The sequence below is a fragment of the Podarcis filfolensis genome (genome assembly GCF_964270895.1).
Source record: "Podarcis filfolensis genome assembly, chromosome: 4".
NCBI lineage: Eukaryota > Metazoa > Chordata > Lepidosauria > Squamata > Lacertidae > Podarcis > Podarcis filfolensis.
Window position 1 is genome coordinate 47,379,029 of NC_139607.1, and position 24,256 is coordinate 47,403,284.

At 42.9% G+C, this 24,256-nt stretch overlaps 1 protein-coding gene and 1 long non-coding RNA gene across 2 annotated transcripts; one reads left to right on the forward strand and one right to left on the reverse strand.

Annotated features, from left to right (window-relative positions):
- Positions 1-1,134: 1,134 nt before the first annotated feature.
- Positions 1,135-8,008, reverse strand: RPL8 (ribosomal protein L8). The gene is made up of 6 exons (XM_083612601.1): positions 6,858-8,008; positions 5,789-5,933; positions 4,560-4,701; positions 4,203-4,421; positions 2,028-2,143; positions 1,135-1,354 (listed from the first exon to the last, which is right to left on the reverse strand). Exons 2-6 carry the CDS (start codon positions 5,924-5,926, stop codon positions 1,196-1,198), a joined length of 774 nt encoding a protein of 257 aa, XP_083468727.1. The 5' UTR covers positions 5,927-5,933; positions 6,858-8,008; the 3' UTR covers positions 1,135-1,195.
- Positions 7,176-17,686, forward strand: LOC310762092. Its single transcript, XR_014547848.1, has 3 exons — positions 7,176-7,313; positions 10,523-10,799; positions 16,669-17,686. It is a non-coding gene; the product is annotated as an uncharacterized lncRNA (long non-coding RNA).
- The last annotated feature ends 6,570 nt before the right edge of the window (positions 17,687-24,256 follow it).

Consider the following 24,256-nt stretch of genomic DNA (forward strand, 5'->3'; position numbering starts at 1 on the left):
CTAGAAAATGTATGCTCCCACAGCGTTGCTTTTACTATCCGTGGTCCTCTGAAAACTATTCCATCTACTAAACACTGAAACTTGTTTTCTCTATATTTGCACAATGTACTTAGGGCACCGATAAATCCTTATGCTATTTACATGGTATGGGGCAAAGCAGACTACAGAACAGGAGTTCACTCCAGTCTTTTCATTAAATGGAAAGCAGGAACTTCTACTTCCACCTGCTGTAGCAATCTTTCTCATGTTGTGCTGCTGCTGTAAGAGCCGTCACAAGAAAAAAGGAGGGAAAGCTGGAAAATATATTGTATAAGCAGTATCCTTAACTCTGGATGCAGTCATTTGAGCCATGTTCCAAGAAGCCCAAAATGACATTCTAGGGAAACTGATGTACCATCAAAACATCTCTCCACTATTTGGATATGGGCTGCTTGGACTATCCCTCTTTCCTTGAACAGCTGACCATGTCAAACGGCTTTTGGAGGGAGATGTACCCTCCTCCCAAGTTTGCCAAAAGACCCTTGCGTGCAGCTGCATAGTTTGGTCCTTATTAAACAGGCTTCTTTAAGACAAAATTGGGCTTTTGTATCCAACACTGCAAACCGTTCTGCTCATGCAACAGGACTTCTTCCACTTGTGTGTACCCCCAACCCTCTGGAGAAATTTATAGTGTGCCAGGGAGCAAAGGGGAGAGGAAGGTCCTATTACACAAGCAGAACATTTTAAGTGCCTTAAACATACCTAACATTTTGTTCAGCATTATGGAACTGTTTAAAGGATTCTATTTTGCCATTAATCTAAGCATATCACTCTCTTTCTACTCCCATTTGACATGTCTTTGCTATATAGCAAAGTGTAAGAATGTTGCATTATGTACTAAGAACCAAGTTTGAGATCTTGCCTTCCTGAAGCTTGATGAAAGAGAACAAGAGACCTGCTGGATCAGATGAAAGGCCCAAAGTCCCGCTTCCTGTTCTCAAATTGGTCTACCAGATACTTGAGCTATCTGGACAACTTCATACACAATCTAAAACAGTTCCTTTGTAAGGTGATTAAAATTTCAGGACCATTTACACATGTATAAAATGTTTAGACAAACTGTTAAAACTAAAAAGAAAATGCCTCTCACACACATTGTACCAGTTTTGAACAAAAGGTGGCATTTATTTCTTTATGAATATATTGAACTGAATATTTAGTTCTCCTTCTCCTGCACGGTCTTTGTTCCACGCAGTCTGCCAGTACGACGGGCCGCAATGAGACCAACCTTGCGACCAGCTGGAGCATCTCTCCGGATGGTTGAAGGCTTACCAATGTGCTGATGGTTACCACCACCAAAGGGATGTTCAACAGGCTATGAAAGAAAAGCAGCAACCAGAGTAAAAAATAAGGCAGGAAATTATTTCCAATACAAAAAAAAGGGGGGGGGGGAGAGAGAGAAACCAGCAACTAAGTTTATCATTAAGCTCCATCTGCATAGTTTGCTTAGATCAAAGGCGTGATTTGATTACCTTCAGGAAATGCTACAAAGTGAAGGTGCTACATTCTGCTGTTGATTTAACAACTTAGCTTGTTTTACCTTTGAACTGAATGCTGATTTATTTATTTTCTACATTCGTTATGGGGACAGTGCCACTACAGATATATATTGAATTACAAGCCTTAAAACTTAGCTTGCTTCATTAATGTAATGGTTGTAAAGAAAACTTGGATGGACACTTAGGTCATATTAGCACTATCTCCATTAGCAGCCATTTTATCTGGCTTCATCTGCAGGAGGAACCAGTCCAATCCCGTATCTCTGTTGGAACCAGCTACCTGTTGGTTCCTATCCTTGTGGAACTGTATTCTCCATACTATGAAGGAGTCACTAGCCAGGTCTGATTACATTTCTTCTACCTCTGCATTCCATTTTCCTCTTGTCTAATGTCACTAAAATAGAATACATCTTAAAACTGCAAATCACCATCAGTGTATCAAGGTAGTAGGTTAAGTAACCAGAGGAAGCAGGTGCAAGAAAGACTTACATTCATAGCTACACCACGGACACGTGGCCAGCAGTTTCTCTTTGCCTTGTATTTGTGGTAAGCCCGTCCAGCTTTCAATATAGGTTTGTCAATACGACCACCACCAGCAACAATACCTGGAAGATTTTTTTGCAAGAGATTTTCCCTGTTATTATTTTCCAAAAACAGTATTAGTGCTTTAACTGTTCCCCCATTAAACATGGTTAGTTATGCTCTTTGTAGGCCTTCCAAGTGCGCAGCACTAATAGTAGCAATAGACAATGTTTACCAAATGATTTTATTCGAAGCTTTCCATTTGCTTTGCTTCTGGGAAATGCTTTCACATTGTCTCACAATTCACTTTGGTAAAAGTATTTGAACCTTCCATATGTAGTACTGTGATCAGACTTCTAAATGAGACTGCAGCACTGAGGATGCTAATGTGTGCCCTTGAGGCTGCCACAAGTCTCTTAGACTCCGTTATAAGGGGTGGCAATTATTATTTGTATACTGCCCTATACCAATAGACCTCAGAACAGTTCACAGCCACCACCTCCCACATCAAGGCTAAGGGAGGAAGTGGAAGGACCTTTCCCACTCACTCTTTCAGCAGTATGTGCATTCTAAGGCTAAGGTTGGCCCCTGATCAGAAAGCAGAGTGACTTGTGAGGGTAAGTAGGGAAAGTGAAGCAATCTAGCCTGGGGGAAGGAACATAAGACTGACAAGTGAAGTCCGAAGACAATGAATTGAGAAACTTGAATGTAAATGTCTTGAAATTAAAAGTTTTTCCCACAGGTTCTCTTACCACCATGTGATCACGTACCGCATCAGTCTCCATTGAATGAACATCACATCTGGTACTTTCTAGTGTCACCATGGTGCAGAAACATGGATCCAAAATACAGAACCCCATTGTTTATAGGTACTCCATCAAAGCCATTATCTATCCACACATAACCAGATCACAGATATATTCTGTGATCCTGTTGTCGTACTATGTAAAAATCATGATTCATGCCATGGATCAATGATTTCCCGGTGCTGGCAAGCAATGGTTCTGTGAAGCCTACCTATTTAAGCTAAAATTTGAGAACGCTTGGGGGGGCATGTAAAACCATGCACATTCAAGAGGATCTGTTTTAATTCTGCTGAATGGTTTTATCCAGACCACCTGGAAAAGTGAAAGTCTGTCTATGTTCGCTTTTTGGGTGGGCAGGAAAAAAGCGACCAGAGGGAGTAACGTCCATGACACTCTCAAAATTCCAAATTTGTGTAATCCACAAGCAAAAGCTAAAAGTGGAATATTATGTGATTACCTGTAGCTGTATTATATTTATGCTGCTATGATTGTTATTAGTTATACACTTTCCTTTTTCTGTATATTTCTTCATTATTGTATATTTGGATAATTTGCAGTAAACCATTTTTTTTTAAATTCCAAATGTGCCCAGGGCAAAAAAAAAAAAAAGAGAGGTTGGTGACCACTGCTGTAGCAACACAGTATTAAATAATGACACAGAACACATTTTGTGCAATGTCATTTTTAAAGACTGGATTCTAATTTCTTAAGTGCTTACAAGCAGCTGTAGTGACAAATACCAAGACACCAATAAGAATGCAACAATGTCAGGGGCTTAATCATCACCTCATTCTTGCAATGCAATATGCCCATTGTCTATCAACAATGCCCTTCTGCTGTCAACAGAGACTAAAGAGGTCAGACTCAATGCAAAATAATATATGCTAAAAAAATTCTCTTTTAAGACACCCAGCTACCAACTCAAAGTCACAATTATTCAATAAAGAACATCAAAGACTCCCAAATGAATTTGCTTGACTAGACAGTTGGAAAATCTTAAGCTCCAAATAATCAGTCACGGTCATGTTCTTCTCTTTCATTACAGGCCTTAAATTAGTATGAGAAAGTTAGTAAAATGGTGATATCATGCATTGCTGTTGTAGTAAATAGCCAATTCGGTTGAGTTTTGCAGAAAACCTTCTCCATGTTAAGACCTTTTTCGAAGTGTTATTAGTTGGAAGTGCCATAACACCTCTACAATCCAGATTCTGCAAGTACTGTCCTAAAACTACAGAACTTGCAGAATCTGGATTGTGGAGGTGTTCTGGCGCTTCCAACTACAAACACTTCAGCTTACGAGGCATAAAACCTAGTATATATATGAGGCAATACTTACCAACAACTGCTCTGTTTGCAGAGGAGATCACCTTCTTGGACCCAGAAGGGAGTTTCACTCTGGTTTTTTTGGTTTCAGGATTGTGGGAGATGACTGTGGCATAGTTCCCAGAAGCACGGGCCAGTTTACCACGATCACCTGGCTTCTCTTCAAGACAGCAGACAATAGTGCCTTCTGGCATAGTACCAACGGGCAGGACATTGCCAATGTTGAGTTGAGCTAAAAGATTTGTACACATGAAAAACATTTTTTAGAGCTGCAGTATCACTCTAATGTGCCACCTCTCTTGAAATCTACATTTTCAAGTTACCTAACTATTTCCAAAAATATGCACAACTGTTTATTGTCTTTACTCACCTTTCTTGCCACAGTAAACAAACTGTCCAGTATGAATGCCCTCGGCTGCAATGAACAGTTCTGTTCGTTTCTTAAACCTGTACGGATCACGGAAAACAACCTTGGCAAGAGGAGCTCCTCGACCAGGATCATGAATTATATCCTATTGAAATATAAATACAGTTTAAGAATCTTATAATTTCAGATAGTTAGCAACACTGCCAATATACTCAGTGAATTACATGCACTTTCCAGATCAAAAGGCCAGGCATTTGAGATAACTGCTTAGCCCTGCTAGGTAATATTACATATCTACATAACTTATGAGCTGCCTCATTTCCACATATTTTCCATTTGGGAATGGCTGAGGTTAAACAAAGTTGGAATAAAGGCAATCCTCCCCTAAATCAATCAAAAGCTTTGTCCCTTAGCCTCCGTGCTTTTCAACTATGCCATTGCCTTTTAAATGGAAGCCTATAGTTGTCTTGCTCTTAAGCAAGCTTAAATATTTTCAGAACTACCTTATTGGTATGCACTTACCTTCTTCCCTACCATCTCGTTTTTCTATTGTTATAAACCATCAGCAGAACAAAACCATTAAGAGAATAGCAACAGAAAATAAATGTGACTTTAGGATTTTCCTTAAGACCTGCAATGTTGGAGCCTGTCAGAGCACAGGTTACTGACTGAATTTTGGAGATATGGGGGACACTAAAGAATTCCCCATGCAAGATAAGTTATAAACCATGTTATGATGCAGTTTATTTCCTTGCCCACAGTCAGTACCTCAAGTCTTGTCTGGGTCTCAACCTCAACTTGTTTGCCCTCACTGCCCCCTAGACTGCCTCCAGACACTGACTTCAATAGCCTCCATGGTATTATTAAATGGAAACAAGACAGTATCATCTGCATACTGCTGACAGTGGTTTCATGTAGATGTTAATATTTACATAACCCACATTCAACATACTACCAGATTCATCAAGATGATAAAATACAAATATAAACATGCATCGTATTAAAAACCCTTAATGCATACTGTGTCAATCTTAAAAACATCAAATCATTTCAGAATTTTTGTACTTTAGAATTTCACAAAAGTATGCATAACAAAATAATACTGCCTGTACTAGTTCTCTTGACTGTATAAACTGCTAATAATTACTCTTGTTAGGGGAAAAGGGATTCAAATTTCTTAAAACTTAAGTTACAAGAATAGAAACAGAATATCCCCACAATTTGGTACTTGCCTTTACAATGCCTTTGATATAGCCATGCCTTTCAGCAAAGTCTACAGCTCTCAGCTTTGCTGCGCCTTTCCTGTGCTTCACATGGGCTCTGAACACTGACCCCGCACCTTTTCTTTGACCTCTGATTACACGGCCCATTGTGAACCTGAAAATAAATAGTTATTAGGATGCTTATTTAGAAAATGCAGCTGTCTCTAGTGTAGAAAGATTCTTTAGTATGGGTCTCTATCCCACCCATCTTTCAGTTTAAAACACTTTCAGTATCTAGTGTGCTTGTTTTCTATATCACAAGTATTTTAACTGTATTTCTAGATCTCACACACAGTGTTCCTATCAATCTAATGCACTATTTATGGTTTCTCAAAGCCCTCTCAAATGCCAAAGTTTGGGAGTGCAGCTTTTTTGTATGGGAACTTGCTTTCTCCTCTATAGTCATGGTCTCACACAGCACAGTACAGGTTAAACACACACAAACACATACCCCAATGTTTTTATGTCCTTTTGAAAGTTTTTCAATGAAAATGTTTGCAACTCATACAGTACTGCTTTCTGCACCAAGTTATTCTTGGTATATGGACCTCAAGCTTAAAAACTTGCAATATGAAAGTTAGCTTATTTAAAAAATGCAACAGGGCCTTTGACTAAAACGGAGTAGAAGAAAAATATTTGTGACAGCAGGAGTTTCATATATCTTAAGAATCCTCTAACTGTGTTATTCTATTCTGTTCTGAGGGATCGCCCTGAATGGCTGCCGTTACAGACATTTTTTAAAACACAAAATCACGAGGACAGAAATATCCCCCTCCGCCTGTTCCCCTCGAGCTCGGTCTCCCGTCGGAGCCCATCCTCCGCTGCTCGTGGCCTCGGCAGCCAAAGGAAAATCCAGGCTCGCCCGGCAGCGGGAAGCGAATCGTTCATGGGAGCCGCACGAAGAGACGCGCGAAATGTTCCCCGCCCGCGAAACCGGCCAGGGGAAGCGGAGGCCGATGCCGGCCATAGATGGTCGGCGGGGTGGCGCCGCGGCCCCGATGGACACGGATACACTCCCGAGGCCTGCTTCGTGTCTTACCTCAGCCGGGGCTTGGCTCAGAAAGAAGGAAGCTCCGGAGGTCACGGCGCCACCAAGTCCTTCCGGCCTGGACGGCGAGCGGCAGGCGTTGAGGCGTCAGGGGCCTGACGGGTAATGTAGTTCCGGCATCCGGGTACTTGAACTCCGCGGAAAAGGCTCGGGGCACGTGACGCGCTCCGAGCCTCCCCGTTGGGTTCAGTGCAGGACGCGGCTTCTCCGTCTCCCCTGCCATAAAAAAGCGCAAGGATGCGCAAAATGGCAGCGAGGCGCCCGCCGCTCCCGCTTCTCCTTTCCGTCACCCATGACGAGAGTTCGTGGGAAAGGCGTTGGAGAGCCGCTGCTGCTGCCCGTGCCCTGGAAATGGCGGGCTGTCGGCGAAACATCCCCCGTGTATATTTACCCCGAAGAAAATCGCAATAAGTTAAATGGGACTTAATGCCCCCACCCCACTTTCTGGTATGTTATGATTCATAGGCGGTTCCTGCTGTTTTGTAATTGACTTGAAAATTGTCTTTAAAAAAAAATCCACTGGGCTCCTTCCGCAGCAAGTTGGCTTAGTAAGATTGCCCCTGAAATTTGTCGCCCTCCCTTTCGAATCTGCGCTGTCCCTGCAGAGGATAAAACGCCTGCTTGATTCCAGCTGCACTGCTGCTCCCTTTGCACGGCCACACCAGGTTATGTAACGCGCGCCGCCTTCCTTTCAGCGGCAATGGAGCTTGTGCTCTTGTCGGGGCTTTTTTTTTCTCTCTCTCTCTCTCGCTCCCCTCCCCGCCCGCCGGGGCTGTGTTGGCATTTAAAAGCTGCGTCACGACAAGCAGCAGTTCGGCAGGTGAAGCTGTCAGCGCAGATGCAATGGGCGAGAAAAGCTTCACATTTGCTGATTTCCTGCTTGGCAGGAGGCTGTTGGAAGGCATCGGAGCCATCCTGAAAAACGAGTCGGGGTTAGGCCATTAGAGAATTGGGAGGCTTTCATTCAGGCAAACTAAAATATCCTTGCTTGCTGAGATTAGGTAATGCTGTCATGTTTCTTTTAAACCAGTGGCTCTTAACCATGTTTGGGTCATGGGCTCTTCTGAGAACTTGATGAAAGCTATGGACCCCCCTCCCCAGAAAAAATATACACAAACACATATATGCACAAACACTAAACACAAAATATGCATACAAATTTTATTTTCAGCATTGGGAGAAAAAAGTATTTTTTGGGTACAGATCCCCTGAAACATAGGTAAAGAACCCCATTTTTAAACTAAGAAGCTGCTCTGCTGACACCTTTCAACTCAGACCCAAGGTCTACAACATCCCTTGTTAGTTTCCAATTTTGGAGAAATACTGTCTGTTGATCCCTAGGACAGGCAATATCCAAAATGCTTCAAATAATACCTTTTTATAGTGTTCTTTATTTTTATTAAATTATTTCAGCATACAACAACAGTTTGCAGATAAATAATGAAATATCCTAGCCCAGAAGCTGGTGTTTAGGCAATACATGCATAATAACAGCCAAATAACACAAGTTTCTATCCCAATCTACTCTTTTACAGATGGTGATGAACAGTTTAGGTTAACCAAAAAGTTTTAAAGTGTGAGGGGACCTCTCTACTTTTGTTTTTAGCTGTGTGCATAATAAAACTGCCATTCATTTACAAAGGAGTCTTTGTGCTTCATTCTAATAATACCTTTTTATTAGATGAATTGCATTGGCAGGTAACAGACTTCTGATATGTACTGAATTCTTTTTTAGATCCAATGGAAACTATATGAACCATTTCAGATATTGTTGCCTTTTTAAAAAGCAGCATCTAAACTAATATCCAATTCAATGCTTTGTTTGGATGCAAGGCACGTTATTGGCTTAAAATACAACTAGGTTCTGTTTCTTTATTTGGATTGAAGCTGGTGTGTGTGTACACCACTTCCCAAACCAGCAACAGGAACACATGGGAGTAAATGGGAGTGTGTACACAGCCACTGTACACCTCCAGTTTCTGATTGTCTTTTACATATGTAACACCCGTGTCTGAGAAATTAGCCAGTTGCCTGCCCTGGAGACGGTTGTACTCCCCTTGAAGGAGCAAGCATACAGTCTGCAGACGCTTTGGGAACCAGCTTTTGTCACTGGAGGCACAGTTGACAATAATACACAGAGAGCTTGCAACAGAGTCCATCACTCCATCACTCTGCTGCTACAGATTAAGCCACACTGGTGTATGCGTTGGAGCTGTGGGACTGAAGGGAGAAAAGAATAAAAATACCACCCGCCAGGAAAACCAATTATTCTAAGGGCCTAGGTAAAAAGGTAACTAATCCATTAACTAGAGGCTTTGGAAAAAGCAAGAAAGTAGTGCAACTTCAAGTTATGGATGTGATTCTAACAGTGGGCCTTATACAGGCAGGTTGATGGTTTCTCATGATATGACAGATACTTGAAGCAAATCTGCAGTGACAAATATTTTAGTAATGTCTGAATGTAAGAACTAGAAATGTCTTTTGTCAGTTTGGCTGGTACAACAGCTACAGCCATTGCTGGACTTGACCACAGTACAGTAGTAGTCCAGGCACCGTTAAAGATTTGATTTCGTCAATGAACTCTATGTAAGGCTTCCCTTGTGCTTGGTCTGGAAACTGCAGTTAGTGCAGAATGCTGCAGGAGTGAGACCCTGTCAGCATATTACACCTCTGCTCAGAGATCTGTACTGGCTGCTGGTTTGTTACTAGGTCAAATTCAAGGTGTTATTATTAGTATATAAAGCCTTCAACACCTTGGGACCAGTTTGCTTGAAGGATCGCCTTACCCCATCTACGCCCATTTGACGGCTTCGATCTGTGCAGCTGGCACTTCTACAAGTGCCACATAATGACCATTCTGCACCTACACTCTGAAACGCCCTGCCAATTAATATTAGGCAAGTGCCATCACCATGTTGTTTTCAGCACCTGCAACAGACGTTTTTGTTTTGGCAAGTCTGCCAAGGCATGCAACTTTAACATGCAATTTTATTATAAACCCTAAACAACATAGGCCCCAAATATCTGAAAGATGCTTCCTGCTCTACAGACCCTCTTAGGTATTAACCCTTTTGGTTCCACCACCCACCTGCAGTCTTTTGTGTGTATTTTTCAAGGAGAGGACATTACTTGAGGACGTTTTCAAGGGAGAGGACATTCCATTATGATTTACAGTGTCGAAGGCCTTAGTCAGGTCAATAAACACCATATACAGGGGTTGGGTTTGCTCTCTGCATTTTTCTTGAAACTGTCGAGCAGTGAAAATCATACCCTCTGTCCCCCCTAGAAGGTCAAAAACCATTCTGGGATTCAGGAAGGGTGCCCTCAGATATAGTTAGGAGAAGGTTTGCTAAGATCCTTCAAGAATTTGTTAATAAAGAGATGCCTCAATATTTCCACAATACATTCTATCACCTTTTTTATAAAAAAAAAAGATTGATAATTTTGGCATCCCTAAAGTCTGCTGGGATCTCTTCTCTCGCCCATATTTTTCAGATGAGCTTGTGTGTAGTAAGTTCAATTCTGTTCACTTTGAAGACTTTGGCAAGTGTCCCATCAAGTTCGATGACTTTTTTGTTTTTCATTTGGTTAATGGCAGTACACAACTCTCCCAGATTTGGAGATACTGCAAGCTCATGTCTATTTTGTTTTTGCAGGGCCACCATTTTTATCTGTAAGCTGCCTTGAGTCCTTGGCAGGGAAAAAGGTAGAGAACAGCTGCCTGGATGCTTGTGGAGCGACAAGAGAAACACGAGAACAGTGATGACTAGATGCTCATTGCGGGCAGGTGGCGCTGTTACGTGAGTGAATATGGGGAAGAGTGTCATATCACCTAGGGATTCTTACAGTCCGCATCTCTCATCTTTCTCCTTCATCTCCCAATGAAAAGCTCCCAGGGTCTCCATTCCAACTGCACCAGTTGTAGAACACAAGGTAGCCATTTGCAACGTTGCTCATCTTTTCTACAGTAGGGAGTTGCTCTGTAGTTTCAGTTTGTTCTGTTCCATATGCCCTGGTTCATATCCTGCACGCATGAGTGTCGTGACTGTTTGGCCAGCAGCGGCAATACCCAAAAGACGAGTCTGCTATTGTGCTCCTCGTTGCTTTCTCTGGGATGTAGTGGAAGTTTGTTTGCAGTGGGGTTATAGCGGCCACCAGGGCCTCTGTTTTTACACACTACAGATTTACCCTATATCCCCTTGTACAAGGAAAACTCGCAGGTAAGGTTAAGCCAATCCACATTTTGTCCCTATTCTGGTGAGAGATACTCTGTGGCCTTGAGTGCTTTCCACGTCTTTCTTTCCTTGGGGAAGTTGGAGTAAGTGCAGGTGCCATACTTTGAGGCATGGTCTCCCCTTCCATGCTTACCCGTGTGCCGTGGGGGAGTGCCTTGTTCTTAGACCACCATTTGCAGGAGTGGAGATTTTTAATGGGTACAGTAATACCTCCATGACTGTCCGCCTTATCTAGCATCCATTCTGGCGAACATCCATGTTAAACCCGGAAGTACCGGAATGGGTTACTTCCAGGTTTGTTGCTTGCGCATGCATGGAAGCACAAACCGTTCCGTGCACAAATGCGGCACTTTGCCCTGCGTCCTTTTCAGCTAGCAGCCGGGGCTCTGGAACGGATCCCGGCCGCAAAACAAGGTACGACTGTATTAGTGTCCTGACATGCGCTCACAGCAGCCTAAAGAACAAAAGATGAATAGAATCTGGTCGTGTTTACAGATATTGGACCTTACATGTTGGCCTTTGGCAATCCAATATGTGGCTGTGTGCTAGGACAGGCTTGCCTGCATATAGGCTCTGAACCATTATCTGAACCATTACCTGCACCATTCTACTTTTTGTAACAGCATTTTAAGTTAACCAATGTGTTTTACAATCTTCTCATCCTCACGATGACACTGTCAAGCAGATCATAGTGCTGCTTGAGCATTATAACAAAACAAACAGTACTAGTCCCTTAAAAATACAGTGGCATGGACTGTCTTGGGCTAGAGTCCTCTTCATTAGATGCATCATTCTTAGTAACCAACAAAAGCATATTTTTACACTTGCCAGCTTTAAACTGCTGCTGGACTGTTGTTTTATTTCTGGTGTAAGCCATGGCTAGCTGGCTACCTCTTTGATTAAAAGTGTACCAGAGCTGTGTACTCAGTATCATACAATGAGCCATATTCTGGTGGGCTGGTTTTGTTTTTTTAAAAGGTATAAGACAAGGCTGTTGCCAGTTGGCTTACTGAGAAGGAAAATGTGCTGCCAATATTGTGCCCAATCAAAATGTGACCCAGCCTAAGTATTTTAAGTTGTATAGGAGGAGAAACAATTAAGAATCATGAGCCTCAGAAATGAATGAATAGCATGAGCATGTACAGAGTGTGCTTGCCTCCGCAACATGGAATTTGTTTGTATTTAATAACTTAAGCCTAAACCCTTAGTCATCTACGTGATGCATGGAATCACTTTTTTTACCAAAATGCCAAGGAAAAAAGGGGGAAAAGACGAAAGTTAATTTAACAGCATCAAATAATTATCAATGTATTGCTAAGGGCGGGGGGGGGGGGAATCAGGACTCAGCTACAGTGGCAAAGAAAAAGCACTTTATATGTGTTGTTTATCCTTTCTAACACCGTGACACCAGGTGGCGCTGTGGAGTTTTGTTTTTGCCAACCCGATTTCTCATACAAAGTTTAGAACACGTTTATGAAATGCTTCTTTGATGTGTCTTGATCCAGCCTCAGTGTCTTACGTGTTCCAGTTCCCTAGAACAGCTTCAGTCTAGATTTCACCAAAAACACAGGAACCTAGGCTCTGTGGCAGATTTTTGGTGGGCTATATCACACCTAATCATGGAGTTTGTGATTTGGTCACCAACATTTGCACATCTTACAATCACCACAATCGAGTTTTGCAATCTATCCGCCCAATGGCAGTTTGTACACATACACAATAAATGTCCCTAGGTCCAAGCAAGCTATAAGTACGAGCACACACCCTTTCTCAGGTGGTACAGGCGAAGAGAGGCAGTGGCTGTCGGGACTCACCCACCCCTCAGTGGGCTAAAGCCAGGCACCTTGGTGGGCTAGCACCAGTCGCAGCAGACCGGCTGCATCTCCTGTTCTTCCTCCTCGCCACCTTCTGACTCCTTCTCAGGGACCCCCTCACCGCGCCGCCATCTTGGGAACCGGCCCAGCTGAAACCAGGCAACATCCAGGGACAAGCCTGCTCCAAGCCAATTTTTGTAAGGTCGCGAATATAAGCCGCACTTTAACTTTTCATGGTCGGAGTTTGGGGGGGAAAGTGAGGCTTATATTCAGGCCAATGCAGTATTTTTATATGACATTCTTGTTTCAGAGCATCAGCCTTTAAACCAACTTCCTACTCTGCACCTGTATTACCAAGTTTCCAGGCTCATACCATCCATTACTGGTCAAAAAGAAATATACGTCCCGGCACATCTCTCCTTTCCTCTCAGCATAATTACCCTGTGACTTCCATCAGCTGTTAATGAAGGATAGCTGTTGTAGAATTGACAGATGAAATTTTTAAAAAATAACTTGAATTCTCAATCTCCCAGTCATCAAACAAAAATGGTATAATTGTAGTAACAACAACAACAACATTTATTTTTTATTTTATTTTTTACAAACAAGAGACTCACAGTATGTCCAGTGGTGTTCACTCACACAAACATGCAGGCCAGTGAAATGAGATAAGAGAAGAGAACAGCAAGGCAGCTCAGGGAAAGAAACACGAGGGCTTGGCTCTGCAGCTGTGTAGGTGTGGCCTTGGAAATGAGCTCGGACCATGTTCAGAGCAGATTTGTCATTCTGATAGGTCTACCATAGCAGCAGCCCTGTTAATATTACGTATGCCATGGCTGAATTGCCATCATGAGAACAGGAGGAAGGGAGAACTTGCGGAGCTAGGGCCAAGGAGCTTGCAGTTCTAGTAACATACAAATTTATCACCTGGCGTCAAGATGTCGCCAAATCCCTTGCAACTTATCAAATGGCATTTGATCTCTCCTGAGAGCTTGCAGTTCTTCGCATCTCTGCAATTGATTGAAGGCAATTCAGAGGAGAACAACATGCACCAACAATACAGAGGCCGATTGTATGCCTTGTGTCCCTTCCAGGAATGATCTATCCAGCATGTACATAACAGCCTCCTGGCAGTGGCTGTCAGGAGTTCCTTTATGAAGGTTTGCCAAGAAAGGAACAATATCACATACCAGGGCAGCTTGTTGGCAAAACGGAAGGGGCTGCTTTGCCCTGCCGCCACCATCTACCTACTCCTGCCGCTGCTGCATCTGCTACTGGACCAAAATCAGTGCCAATGGTGGGGTACCCATGGAGGCTTCTGCTGCCTGAAGCAGTGGTCTCATCCTGCCCTATAGCTGGGCCAGCTCTGCCACATACCATTTCAGCAGATTTCACTTCTTGCCCCCTGCCTGTCCTGTCAGTAGCCTCCTTGAACAAGGAGGGCCTTTCCAAAAAAAGGCCCCAGTAACCCCTCCATTTCAGCTTCCAGTGGGAAATGAGATGTCTTTGCATAAAGATCCTTGGTACCATGTATTCTATTATCTAGATGTGTAGATTGTCCAGCACTTTTTATTGATATTTTCTTACTGATGTTTTATTGATCCTGCAATAATGTATGTTGTTCGCAGGCTTAATAAAAGTGTGGTGTATGCATAGCTAAATAAATAATCATAGTAATCCCTGGGTAGTTTCCAGAACATCATAAAATTAACAGCAGTTGCAAAAATACACGTCAATTAAACCAACAATTAAAAGTACGGTATATTTTAAAGAAGCACAGAACAGTCTAAAACACTGCAAAAAAAATTTTTAAGTCTCACTGGTTCTCTCCAAATGCCTGAGAGAGTAAGAATGTTTGGGGTTGATGTCAGAAGAGCTTCTGCAAGTAATTTGAGACTATGCTGAGCTTGATGGATCCATGTTTTGACTCAGGATAAGGCAGCTGCCCAGGTTCTTTGTATGCAGAAGTTATACAATAATTCCTGTTTGTTTTTATTTTTTCTCTAACAGAAACATGCCAGATCAATTGTCATGTCAATCAATGTCAAAATGCATAAAGTATGAGACAGATTCAACTAACAGATCCCACTACTAGAAGCCTGCACAAGGACATCCTGTAATGCAATAGGATCCTCCTCAGAGTAAATCTATTGAAATCAATGAGCATGACTAAGTTATGCCTATAAATTTCAGTGGGTCTACTCTGAGTAGGACTTGCATTGGCAATTAATAATAATAATAATAATAATAATAATAATAATAATAATAATTTGATATTTCTACCCCGCCCATCTGGCTGGGCTTCCCCTCTTACAACTCATCATTGACGGTTTTTACAGTGCTACATGGGTGCATGGACCATTCTAATTTAGGATCATAATTCTACATCAAGCAAATGCAAACTAAAATTATTTGTGGGAGAGAAAGGAAGTGTTAGTATTTTTTCATTTTGGTTAAAATAGTGCTATACCACCATTTTCTAAATGCATGGGAAAGTATGCAAAATATTCAGATGTACTGTATACATTTCCCCCTTTAAAAAAAATGTAAGAAGATTCAGCTGGGTGGAAGGCAAGCAGAGAAATCATTGGGTGGTAGCCAAAAAGCCATTTTTGAAGTAGGTACTGGAGAAGACAAAGTGGCTTAAAAAATGATCTCATTGGGGTGGCATATTTTAAAATTTATAAACTAAAACTGCAAGAGAAGCTATAAGAGCAATGCATGCATTTGCCAAATAGATCTGTCCTTTTATGATGCATTTTTAATGCATGCATATTCCATGGCAACCTTATGGAAATCTCAGCAAACGTTCCAAATATAGCGTTTACCCAATTCATCCTAAGGGTTTGTTTTTAAGTTGCCTTGTTTTTCCCTTCTTTATTTCCTTCTGGACCTCCCAAACACTTTAATGACAGCATTGATTTCATAGCACCTTCCCTGGAGGTTTAAGCGAGGGCTGCAATGCACTGGCAGTTTAAAGACCAAGGAACATGAAGGGTTTCTCTCCTTTCATAAAGGTTACTTCTTATAACAACACATTTATTGGGAGATGAAAAAGAAGAACTAATACCTGTATGTTGGAAGCAGGAGACTTTTGAGTTTTCCCAGTGGAATATGTCCCCCCCCCCCGCCCCCCGCTTCTTCTTATGCGACGTTAATCTGGTGTCTGCTGCTTTGTTTTTGCTATGTGCTCTTGTAGGCACTTGGAGAACTATTGGGATTATCAGTGACTTCATCAGAGACCGAAACTTAAGCTGCTAAGAGGAAGAGGGAGTTTGCAACACCTAAACACCTTAAAAAGCAAAACAAAACTCCAAGCACACATGGCAGAAAAATGATCTGAATGCATCCTAAAGACGGTTGTGTGAGAAAGGGCACAGTATGCAAATACAACAAAGGATCTTGTGGCACCTTCAAGTTCTTTGTTAATATTTTATGTGCCATAGGACTTTTTTTCTTGTTTCTGCTACCCTTCTGGGATTTGTACACGAAGAACTACACACACAGCACTTTTGATGCAGCTACACATCTGCATCCATGATGAAACCTTGATAGTCATTTTGGGAGGAAAGACTGGCCTTTCATGCTGTGTTGCCGTCCTGATTCATTTGATACGTGCAGATAGACACCCTCCATAGGGATCCTGTTGAAATGTCTAGGCTCTTTAAGGAATATTGGAGGATTTACAATACTATATTAATCATAAACAAACCTTCTGATTCCTGAGGTGAGTTCCAGCACCTCTTTTTCTAGAAAAACAGCACTGAAGAAGAAGAGTTTGGATTTTATATCCTGCTTTATCACTACCCGAAGGAGTCTCAAAGCGGCTAACAATCTCCTTTCCCTTCCTCCCCCACAACAAACACTCTGTGAGGTGAGTGGGGCTGAGAGACTTCAAAGAAGTGTGACGAGCCCAAGGTCACCCAGCAGCTGCATGTGGAGAAGCATGGAATCAAACCCGGTTCACCAGATTATGAGACTCCCGCTCTTAACCACTACACCACACTGGATGTCCCTATTTTCATCAGAGAAATATTGGAGGGTATGTGCTCATCAGAATCATGCATAACTGATGACTGTGAGAGGAACATGCATTTGCCAAAGAGAGGCTCCTTTTCCGCCCCTGCCCCTTGTCTCCCCTAATCCTGCCTTCTTCTGGGTCAAAAAGGACCTGCACATTGGCGATTGTGCATCAGTTGGATGCACCTAAAATGGCCGCCGCCTGTGTATCCTGGCCCCAGGATACCCCACAGCCCAGAAACTCTGGGAAATTGCAATCAAATATCACTAGCAAGCTTAGCAAGTTAATGCATGAAGGGGTTAAGATCACTGAATTGTATTGCTAGACTCAGTTAAGTCACGCCCCTCATATCTAGTGAAGGAGGAAGTGAACCTTTCTTCATTCTCTTCCACCATGTGAAGCCAACCAGGCAATATGTCTGGGCTCGACTGCTTCAAGTTAAGACCATGTGTTCAGAAGTATTTTTCCGTATTTTGCAAACCCAATATTTCTGCCTGTGTTCTTCTTGCTGCTGCTTTTTGCTGGAGCTTTTAAGCAAAGCATTTAAACTTATGAATGCTATGGTCTGTTCACTGCAAGAGGAATAGAGAAGGGAAGCACTGTAAGCAGACTAAATGAGATAGTTAAAGTGTCTGCAACCTGTGCTCCTTATGCTTCACTGTGCTGCACAATTTTGTAATTTTATGACTCTGCTGTGTAATTTTATGACTCTTGCTGAATCCAGCCTCTTTATTATTATTAATTACCTCACACAGGCGATTGTATTTATTGCACGGAAACCTCAGCCACCCCAACCAGAAACCTCAGCCGCGAGCCACAACAAACAACCTGAGGCATTTTCCACCCAGCGCCAGAACTACAGTTCCACAGCTGCTAATGGGATGGACCATAGTCGGGATGGAACTGCTGCAATAGAACAACATGGGCTTTGAAGCCCAGAGTTTATATACCTCTTTGAACAAAAACTTCAAAAACTGTTTCAGACTGAATATGTGCAGCCATGCCTTTTCCTATGGACTAGTGTAGCCAGGATACTACTTGGCAGGGTGTGGTGGATTCCTGCCCTGTCAGGATACTCTTCTTCCTTTCCTTAATGGAGCCCAAATGCATATGCAGTCCTTTAGCCAGTGTAGATAAATGTAGACTCTTGATTAATAGGACCGCCCTCATTGAGAGGGGGCACTTTTTTGTAATGTTGGTCTGATTAGATCACATTCCCTGAGCTAAGGTAAACTTGGCTTATAAAGACAGGACATTTATCATGAAGCAATCAGTGTAACTCTTCAGATACTTGTTTCCCGGATGCTTCCAGCTTCCCTCCTTTTTCTGAATAAACCAATTCCATTCTAAACTCTTAGCTGAGGTAAAGCATATCCCAGGCTCCTGCAGCAAGCAGCTGACCCAACAGTTTATTTATTAAATTTGTATCCCGCCCTCCCACTCCAAGGTGCTCAGGGTGACAAAAAACAAGTGAATAAAAACACAATTGGGGGCAACATAGGAAGCTGCCTTATACTGAGTTAGACCATTGATCTATTTAGCTCAGTGTTGTCACTTGCTGGCAAATGCTCTCCAGGATTTCCGGTCTTTCCTGGAGATGCCAGGGATTGAACCTGGGGACTTCTGCATGCAAAGCAAATGCTCTACCATGAAGCTACTGGTGATAGCACCTTCTCCAGCACTAACATGTAACTATATTGGTGTAAACCTTTCAAGCAGTCGTGCTGTGCTCTGCTGGTCCAAGTGATTTAGTCTCAATTTCTATTCCTGCATAAGTCATAACTAGACAAAAAGATCATAGTGTTGTTAAAAAACAGTGTTATTTTTCTAGAAAAAGAGGTGTTGGAACTCACCATGAATACCTCCTTCATTCTCTTAGAATGGCAATGGCACCTACCTGGTTGGTGCTGGAACTGAGTTCCAGTGAGTTCTGGCTGAAAAAAATCCTGGTTTAGAATGATTTTTAAAAGAACATTAAACTCTAGGTGCCACCCCCCACCCTCCATCCTCCCAAATGATGCTTGGAAAGCAGAGTAATCATGGTACAAGCTATTCTGTGTTGTTCTGCCTTCTGCATAAAGCAAACACAGCTGCACAAAAATATCCTCAGGGTTTCTCAGCCAAAAATTAGCTTGCTTAAAGAAGGTGAACTTCAGTAATGGAGCTTTTAGAATATAGGCCAAACAGCAGTAAATGTTCAAGTCATGCATAAAACCAAGAGAGGGCATCAAAGCAGATGTAATTAAAGTTCAAGGTTCTGTGCGTAGGCATAAGGTATTAAGGCTGCCGGCAAGCAGAGAGCTGTTATGTAGTGAGGCCATTTTCCGCAGTAAGAAGGCATTTTGCTGTTATAAACAACAAATTTCCTTCAAAACACCTGGTGACCATAATATAAAAGAACCATGCCTGTACAACTTAAAGATGGCATTGATACCTCAACTGGAAGCTGCGCTATATGCTCAGTCTGCAGACTCTGGAAGACTGCATCAGCAAGAACCCACTTGTCAGGCAGTACCTTGCTTCTATAGCTTGGCTCTTCTAGTTCCTTATGGATGGTGTCTCTAACAATATCCAAGAAATTCTTGTCTTGGTCACCAGCTCCACTGTATACCATATTACTTTCTTGTTCAATTCTCTTCCTTCCCATCAGAATTCCTTCCTAGCATATAAACTTGGGTGCAAGATCCCTCATTCTACTAAATCTTCAGGCTAATGCAAGTCACACAAAGGATTGCAGCTCTTCCCATTCGTAGAAATCTGGATTAACCTCCTTTACTTTGATTTAAAAAAAACCTTCGATTCTGGTTATCATTGCTTTTAAGTGCAAATTAACTATGTTATGCACATTTCAAAAAATTGCACATTTATTCCATTTGCAGTACAACGTTTCTGGGAAATTGATCTGAGGTTTATAGCACAGAATTATGGAACCACTCACATGGAGTGAAGCAGAGCTCAAAATTCACATACTAAAAAGTATCATGCCTGATCACACCAATGGTCCATATATGTTCCTCTAGACGTAGGGGACCAAACACTGCCTGCCAGCTGACAGGGCTTTACAGAGCAGCAAGTCTGGGGCAGAGGTGGGAGGCTGGATGGTTGCTGCATGAGCTCCTGGCTGGTGCTGTGTTTGGGCCTGGATCAAGCTTGCTGTCATCACACAACGTCAGTAGGATTGGCTCAGGATTCCACAGATCCCCTCACTGCCTCTCAAGGTTCCAAGTGGAGGTTCCAATGAAGGGAGGTTACAAGCGGAGGTTCCAATGAATGGAGGTACCAAGGGCAGGCTTTATTCATCTTCCAGTCGGGACACTGAGGGCCTCAGCACCTTGAGTGGGCTGGGAAATGAAGCCCTGTAGTTACTTAGACACCCTCCATCACTTCCCTGGAATGATCAGACATATTCTCTCCCCTGGCAAGTTCTCTGTATCTAGGAGGAGATGTACCTAGGAATGATGTGCAGGGTAGGCTCAGGTAGAAGAAAATGGCACACAATGTGTTATCACATTCATGTGTTGTTCAGGGGTGCCAACTTGAATAAAATATGGGGGGGGGTCATGTAAGCCCCATCCCACATAATTGATCACATGATGTGGCACATGCACACTATTTGAATGGTAATGCTGATCAACTTGGGGGGGAGCTCGGTCCCTTCAAATATTTTATTGGGAGACCAAAGGGACCTGGGCCCCTAGGAATTGGCTCCTATGGTGTTACTGTTTTTTAAAAAATGTGCGGCTGTGGAAGCGCCCTATCTGGATTGAACTCCAAGGGGGCTTTAACCAATTCCCATGATCTCTATTTTCCCCTATGAAAATTGCTCCCCCAACCTTCTATTGGCCCCAGAAAGGAAACTGAAATTTGCAGCTATAGTGCAAATGGAGGGGAGGGGCTCCCCACTCTCCCAGAGGGCCGTAGCTCAGTGAGAGAGCATTTACTTTGTATGCAGAAAGTTCCTGGATTCATCTCTAGGTAGGAGTAGGAATAGGGTTGCCTGGAAGTTGCTGAGGTTTTTTCAGGAAGACCCCAAAAATGCGAAAAAAGAGCACTTTTTTGATTGACTTGCCTAAGGTCCAGGACAAAGTGCCTCCTCTCGGAAATTCCCCCTGCAATTTCTATTCTGCCTTTGAAATCCTGGTAATGTCTGGGAAAATCCGGGTGCACGGCAGCCCTAAGTAGGAAAGTCTCCTCTCTTAAAACCCTGGAGAGCTGCTGCCAGACAGTGTGTACAGTACTAAGCTGAATGGACCAGTGGTCTGACTCCAGGTAGCTGTCAAGCAGCTTCCTATGTCTCTGCACATGGGTCGGCAAACTAAGGCCCGGGGGCTGGATCTGGCCCAATCACCTTCTAAATCCGGCTCATGGACGGTCTGGGAATCGGCGTGTTTTTACATGAGTAGAATGTGTGCTTTTATTTAAAATGCATCCCTGGGTTATTTGTGGGGCACAGGAATTCGTTCATCCCCCCCCCAATATAATCTGGCCCCCCCACAAGGTCTGAGGGACAGTGGACCGGCCCCCTGCTGACAAAGTTTGCTGACCCGTCCCTGCATTTCAAAGAGCAGCTTTCACAGTAGCAGAGGAAATAATTAATTTCTCCTTCCATGCCTGCAATGACCCTGATCATTATCACATGCCCCAGTTGGTTGATATTTTCATTTTAAAAGCAACAACCCTGCAGGCTAAATGCAAAGATACATTTAGCATCGTATCATATGAGAAGAGGAAATGATAACTAGCATACTTGTAGCAGCCTGCTCCACCCTTCTTCTTTTTTGCCAAATTATCAGAGCGTTCCTTTTTAACCTCACATCCCATGCTCCATCCTACATCAGTCTGAAGTCTCCTGGTGCTCAGCAACATTCCATGCGGCGGCTACTGAATGAAACTCTCTTGGAAAATATAATTGTTTCAGAATAACAGGTCACTCCACTTCATCTAGAACACTTTGCCCTGGCAGTTTTCTAGGTATCTGTTTAGCTGGGAGAACAAGCAAACCAGGAAGTTGAATCTGAGGACTGATTCACACAGTCAGGCTACTCGAATCACAAGCACAAGTAATCATGGCATTTCATGATCATGCAGAGGGAAACCATGGCCAGATTCAGGGAGGTGTGGGTGCCAAGCCGAGGGGGCACAAAATAATATAAATAAATAAATAAATAAGAAATTATTGTGAAAATAAGAAGTATTTTTTTTGGGGGGGGGAGGGAATCAAATTTGGTCCATGCTCAGAATGCCATATGACCAAAATTGGCCCCTGCAAACTGGAGGAAGTGAGTGAAGAGCTAAGAAATACGACTGCAGCTGCTTGCATGTATGTGCTCTCACCATCAGCACATGGTCATATGAGACGGCTGCATTGAGGAGGGGCTGGAGGACGGTGGGCTAAGCCCCCTTCCACATCCAACCGCATGGACTATGAGAAATATCTGTTTTCACAGTCAGCAGCTTTTCCACACCTTTCTCTTGCCTCTGGTTTGTGAGCAGCAGATGGTAAGGAAGGACAACTCTGCAGAAAAGGTTCCGGTTTGGCCTTGAGGGTCTTCCGTTGTGCAGCATGATCCCTAAAGTAAGGGAACTGACTGCAAAACAACCCAAGGTCTTTACCATAGCAATATATTAACCAACATAGATGGCTATCAGTTATTATTGGCAGGTGTTGAGAGATTCCCACAAGAGCCTGTCCAGTGTTCAGGGATGATGGGAGTTGTATTCCTGCAGCTTCCAAGATATCCAGCAGCAGTGGAAGCGATCCCTGCTTTCAATGCTATTTTATCTGTTGTGGCCTGTCTTTGATTTGACCCATTTCCTATTCGTGTGCCTTTTGTGTGGGCTGATTTGGAATGTTATTTCTCTCACACACAGTTCCTTATTCAACACAAGAAATAATAAAGGAGACAAAATACGTTTGCACACCTCTACTCTCCCCACCCAAAAGTCCCTCATTTGGAACAGCTGAAGTCATACACCTTCAGGTCCATGAGCATGGGCATAGCCGGGGGGGGGGGCAGGGAGAGGCTGCCCCCCCAGTCAATAAAAATACATTAGTGGGGGGCAGGCCCTAATAAAAAGCCTGCTTCCCACTAAAAATCCTGGCTATGCCCATGTCCATGAGTCTGATGTCAGAGATGCTGTAGGATAGGGTCTGATCCAAATCTTCCTTTTTTCCTCACAGCACTCCAAAGCTTCATATTTAAAAGGCTGAGCACGGTTAAAACAATTTTGGCCCACTAAAAAAGGAACTGCTCTTGTTCTTCCAAAATGGATTTTTAAGTGGTGGCAGGTTTATAAATACTGTTACACTGTTTCTATACACACACACACACACACACACACACACACACACACAGTGAATGGCAGTACAAAACCAGAAAACTGCACAAGCAAACTACACTAAAAATTGTGCACGGAGAATCTGCTTGTGTGCTTTTGCACACTTATTGGGCAGCTTCTTCTTTTTATTCTTTATCTTTTAAAATATATTTTTATTGAAATTTTCCGGTTTACAAAAGCATGTGCAACGCCTCTTTTTTCAAGTTACATTTTCTACAGATCAGTTTCATTTGTTGAGACATTGGTAGTACATTAGGAAGAAAAGGGGGAAACAGGTGGAGGGGGATGGTAAAGGGTGTGTGTGGGTTGGGTGGCAATGCTTCTACTGTATTCCTATTTTGTGTATGTGTGCCACTTATGTGGGTTCTCTTTACTAATTGCATGTATTTCTTTGGTGATGAGAGAGGTTGGGGTGGCCTAGGCTAGGGTGTGGCTGGTTGTCTTTGGCTGTAGTGAAAATTGTTTTCATGTGTGAGTGGGCTGGGTGGGTGTTTTTGGATCAGGTTAGCCAGATTGATTCTAATGCTGTTGGCAGGTTCTTGTTGGGCTGTGTATGTGATAAAGGGTAACCATACCAGGGTGAAGGCGTCTTCTTCTATTTGTCCCCATGTCAGTTTCAGTTTGTTGGTTAGTTTTTCTAATAAGGCTGTTTCCCATACTATTTGACACCATTGGTCTATGCTTGCTCCTGACAGGTCTCCAGTGTCTGGCTATGATGCTTCTGGCTGCTGAGAGTAGGTGCGTTATGAGCTCTTTGTGCTGTGACTGGGCATTATTAGCTGCTTCTTTTTTAAGGTACATATGCAGCTAACTGTCAGTACTTAATTGGTATAATAGAGTCAACAAATTAGAAGGCAGGGACAAACGCAAACGCACTGGATGTCATCCACAGGCAGAGGACTAGCTCCAGGTCCTGCTAGCAGACAGAAAACAACAGGGAGAATTTGTTGTCCTTGCCTCACTTTGCTAACATACAAAGGA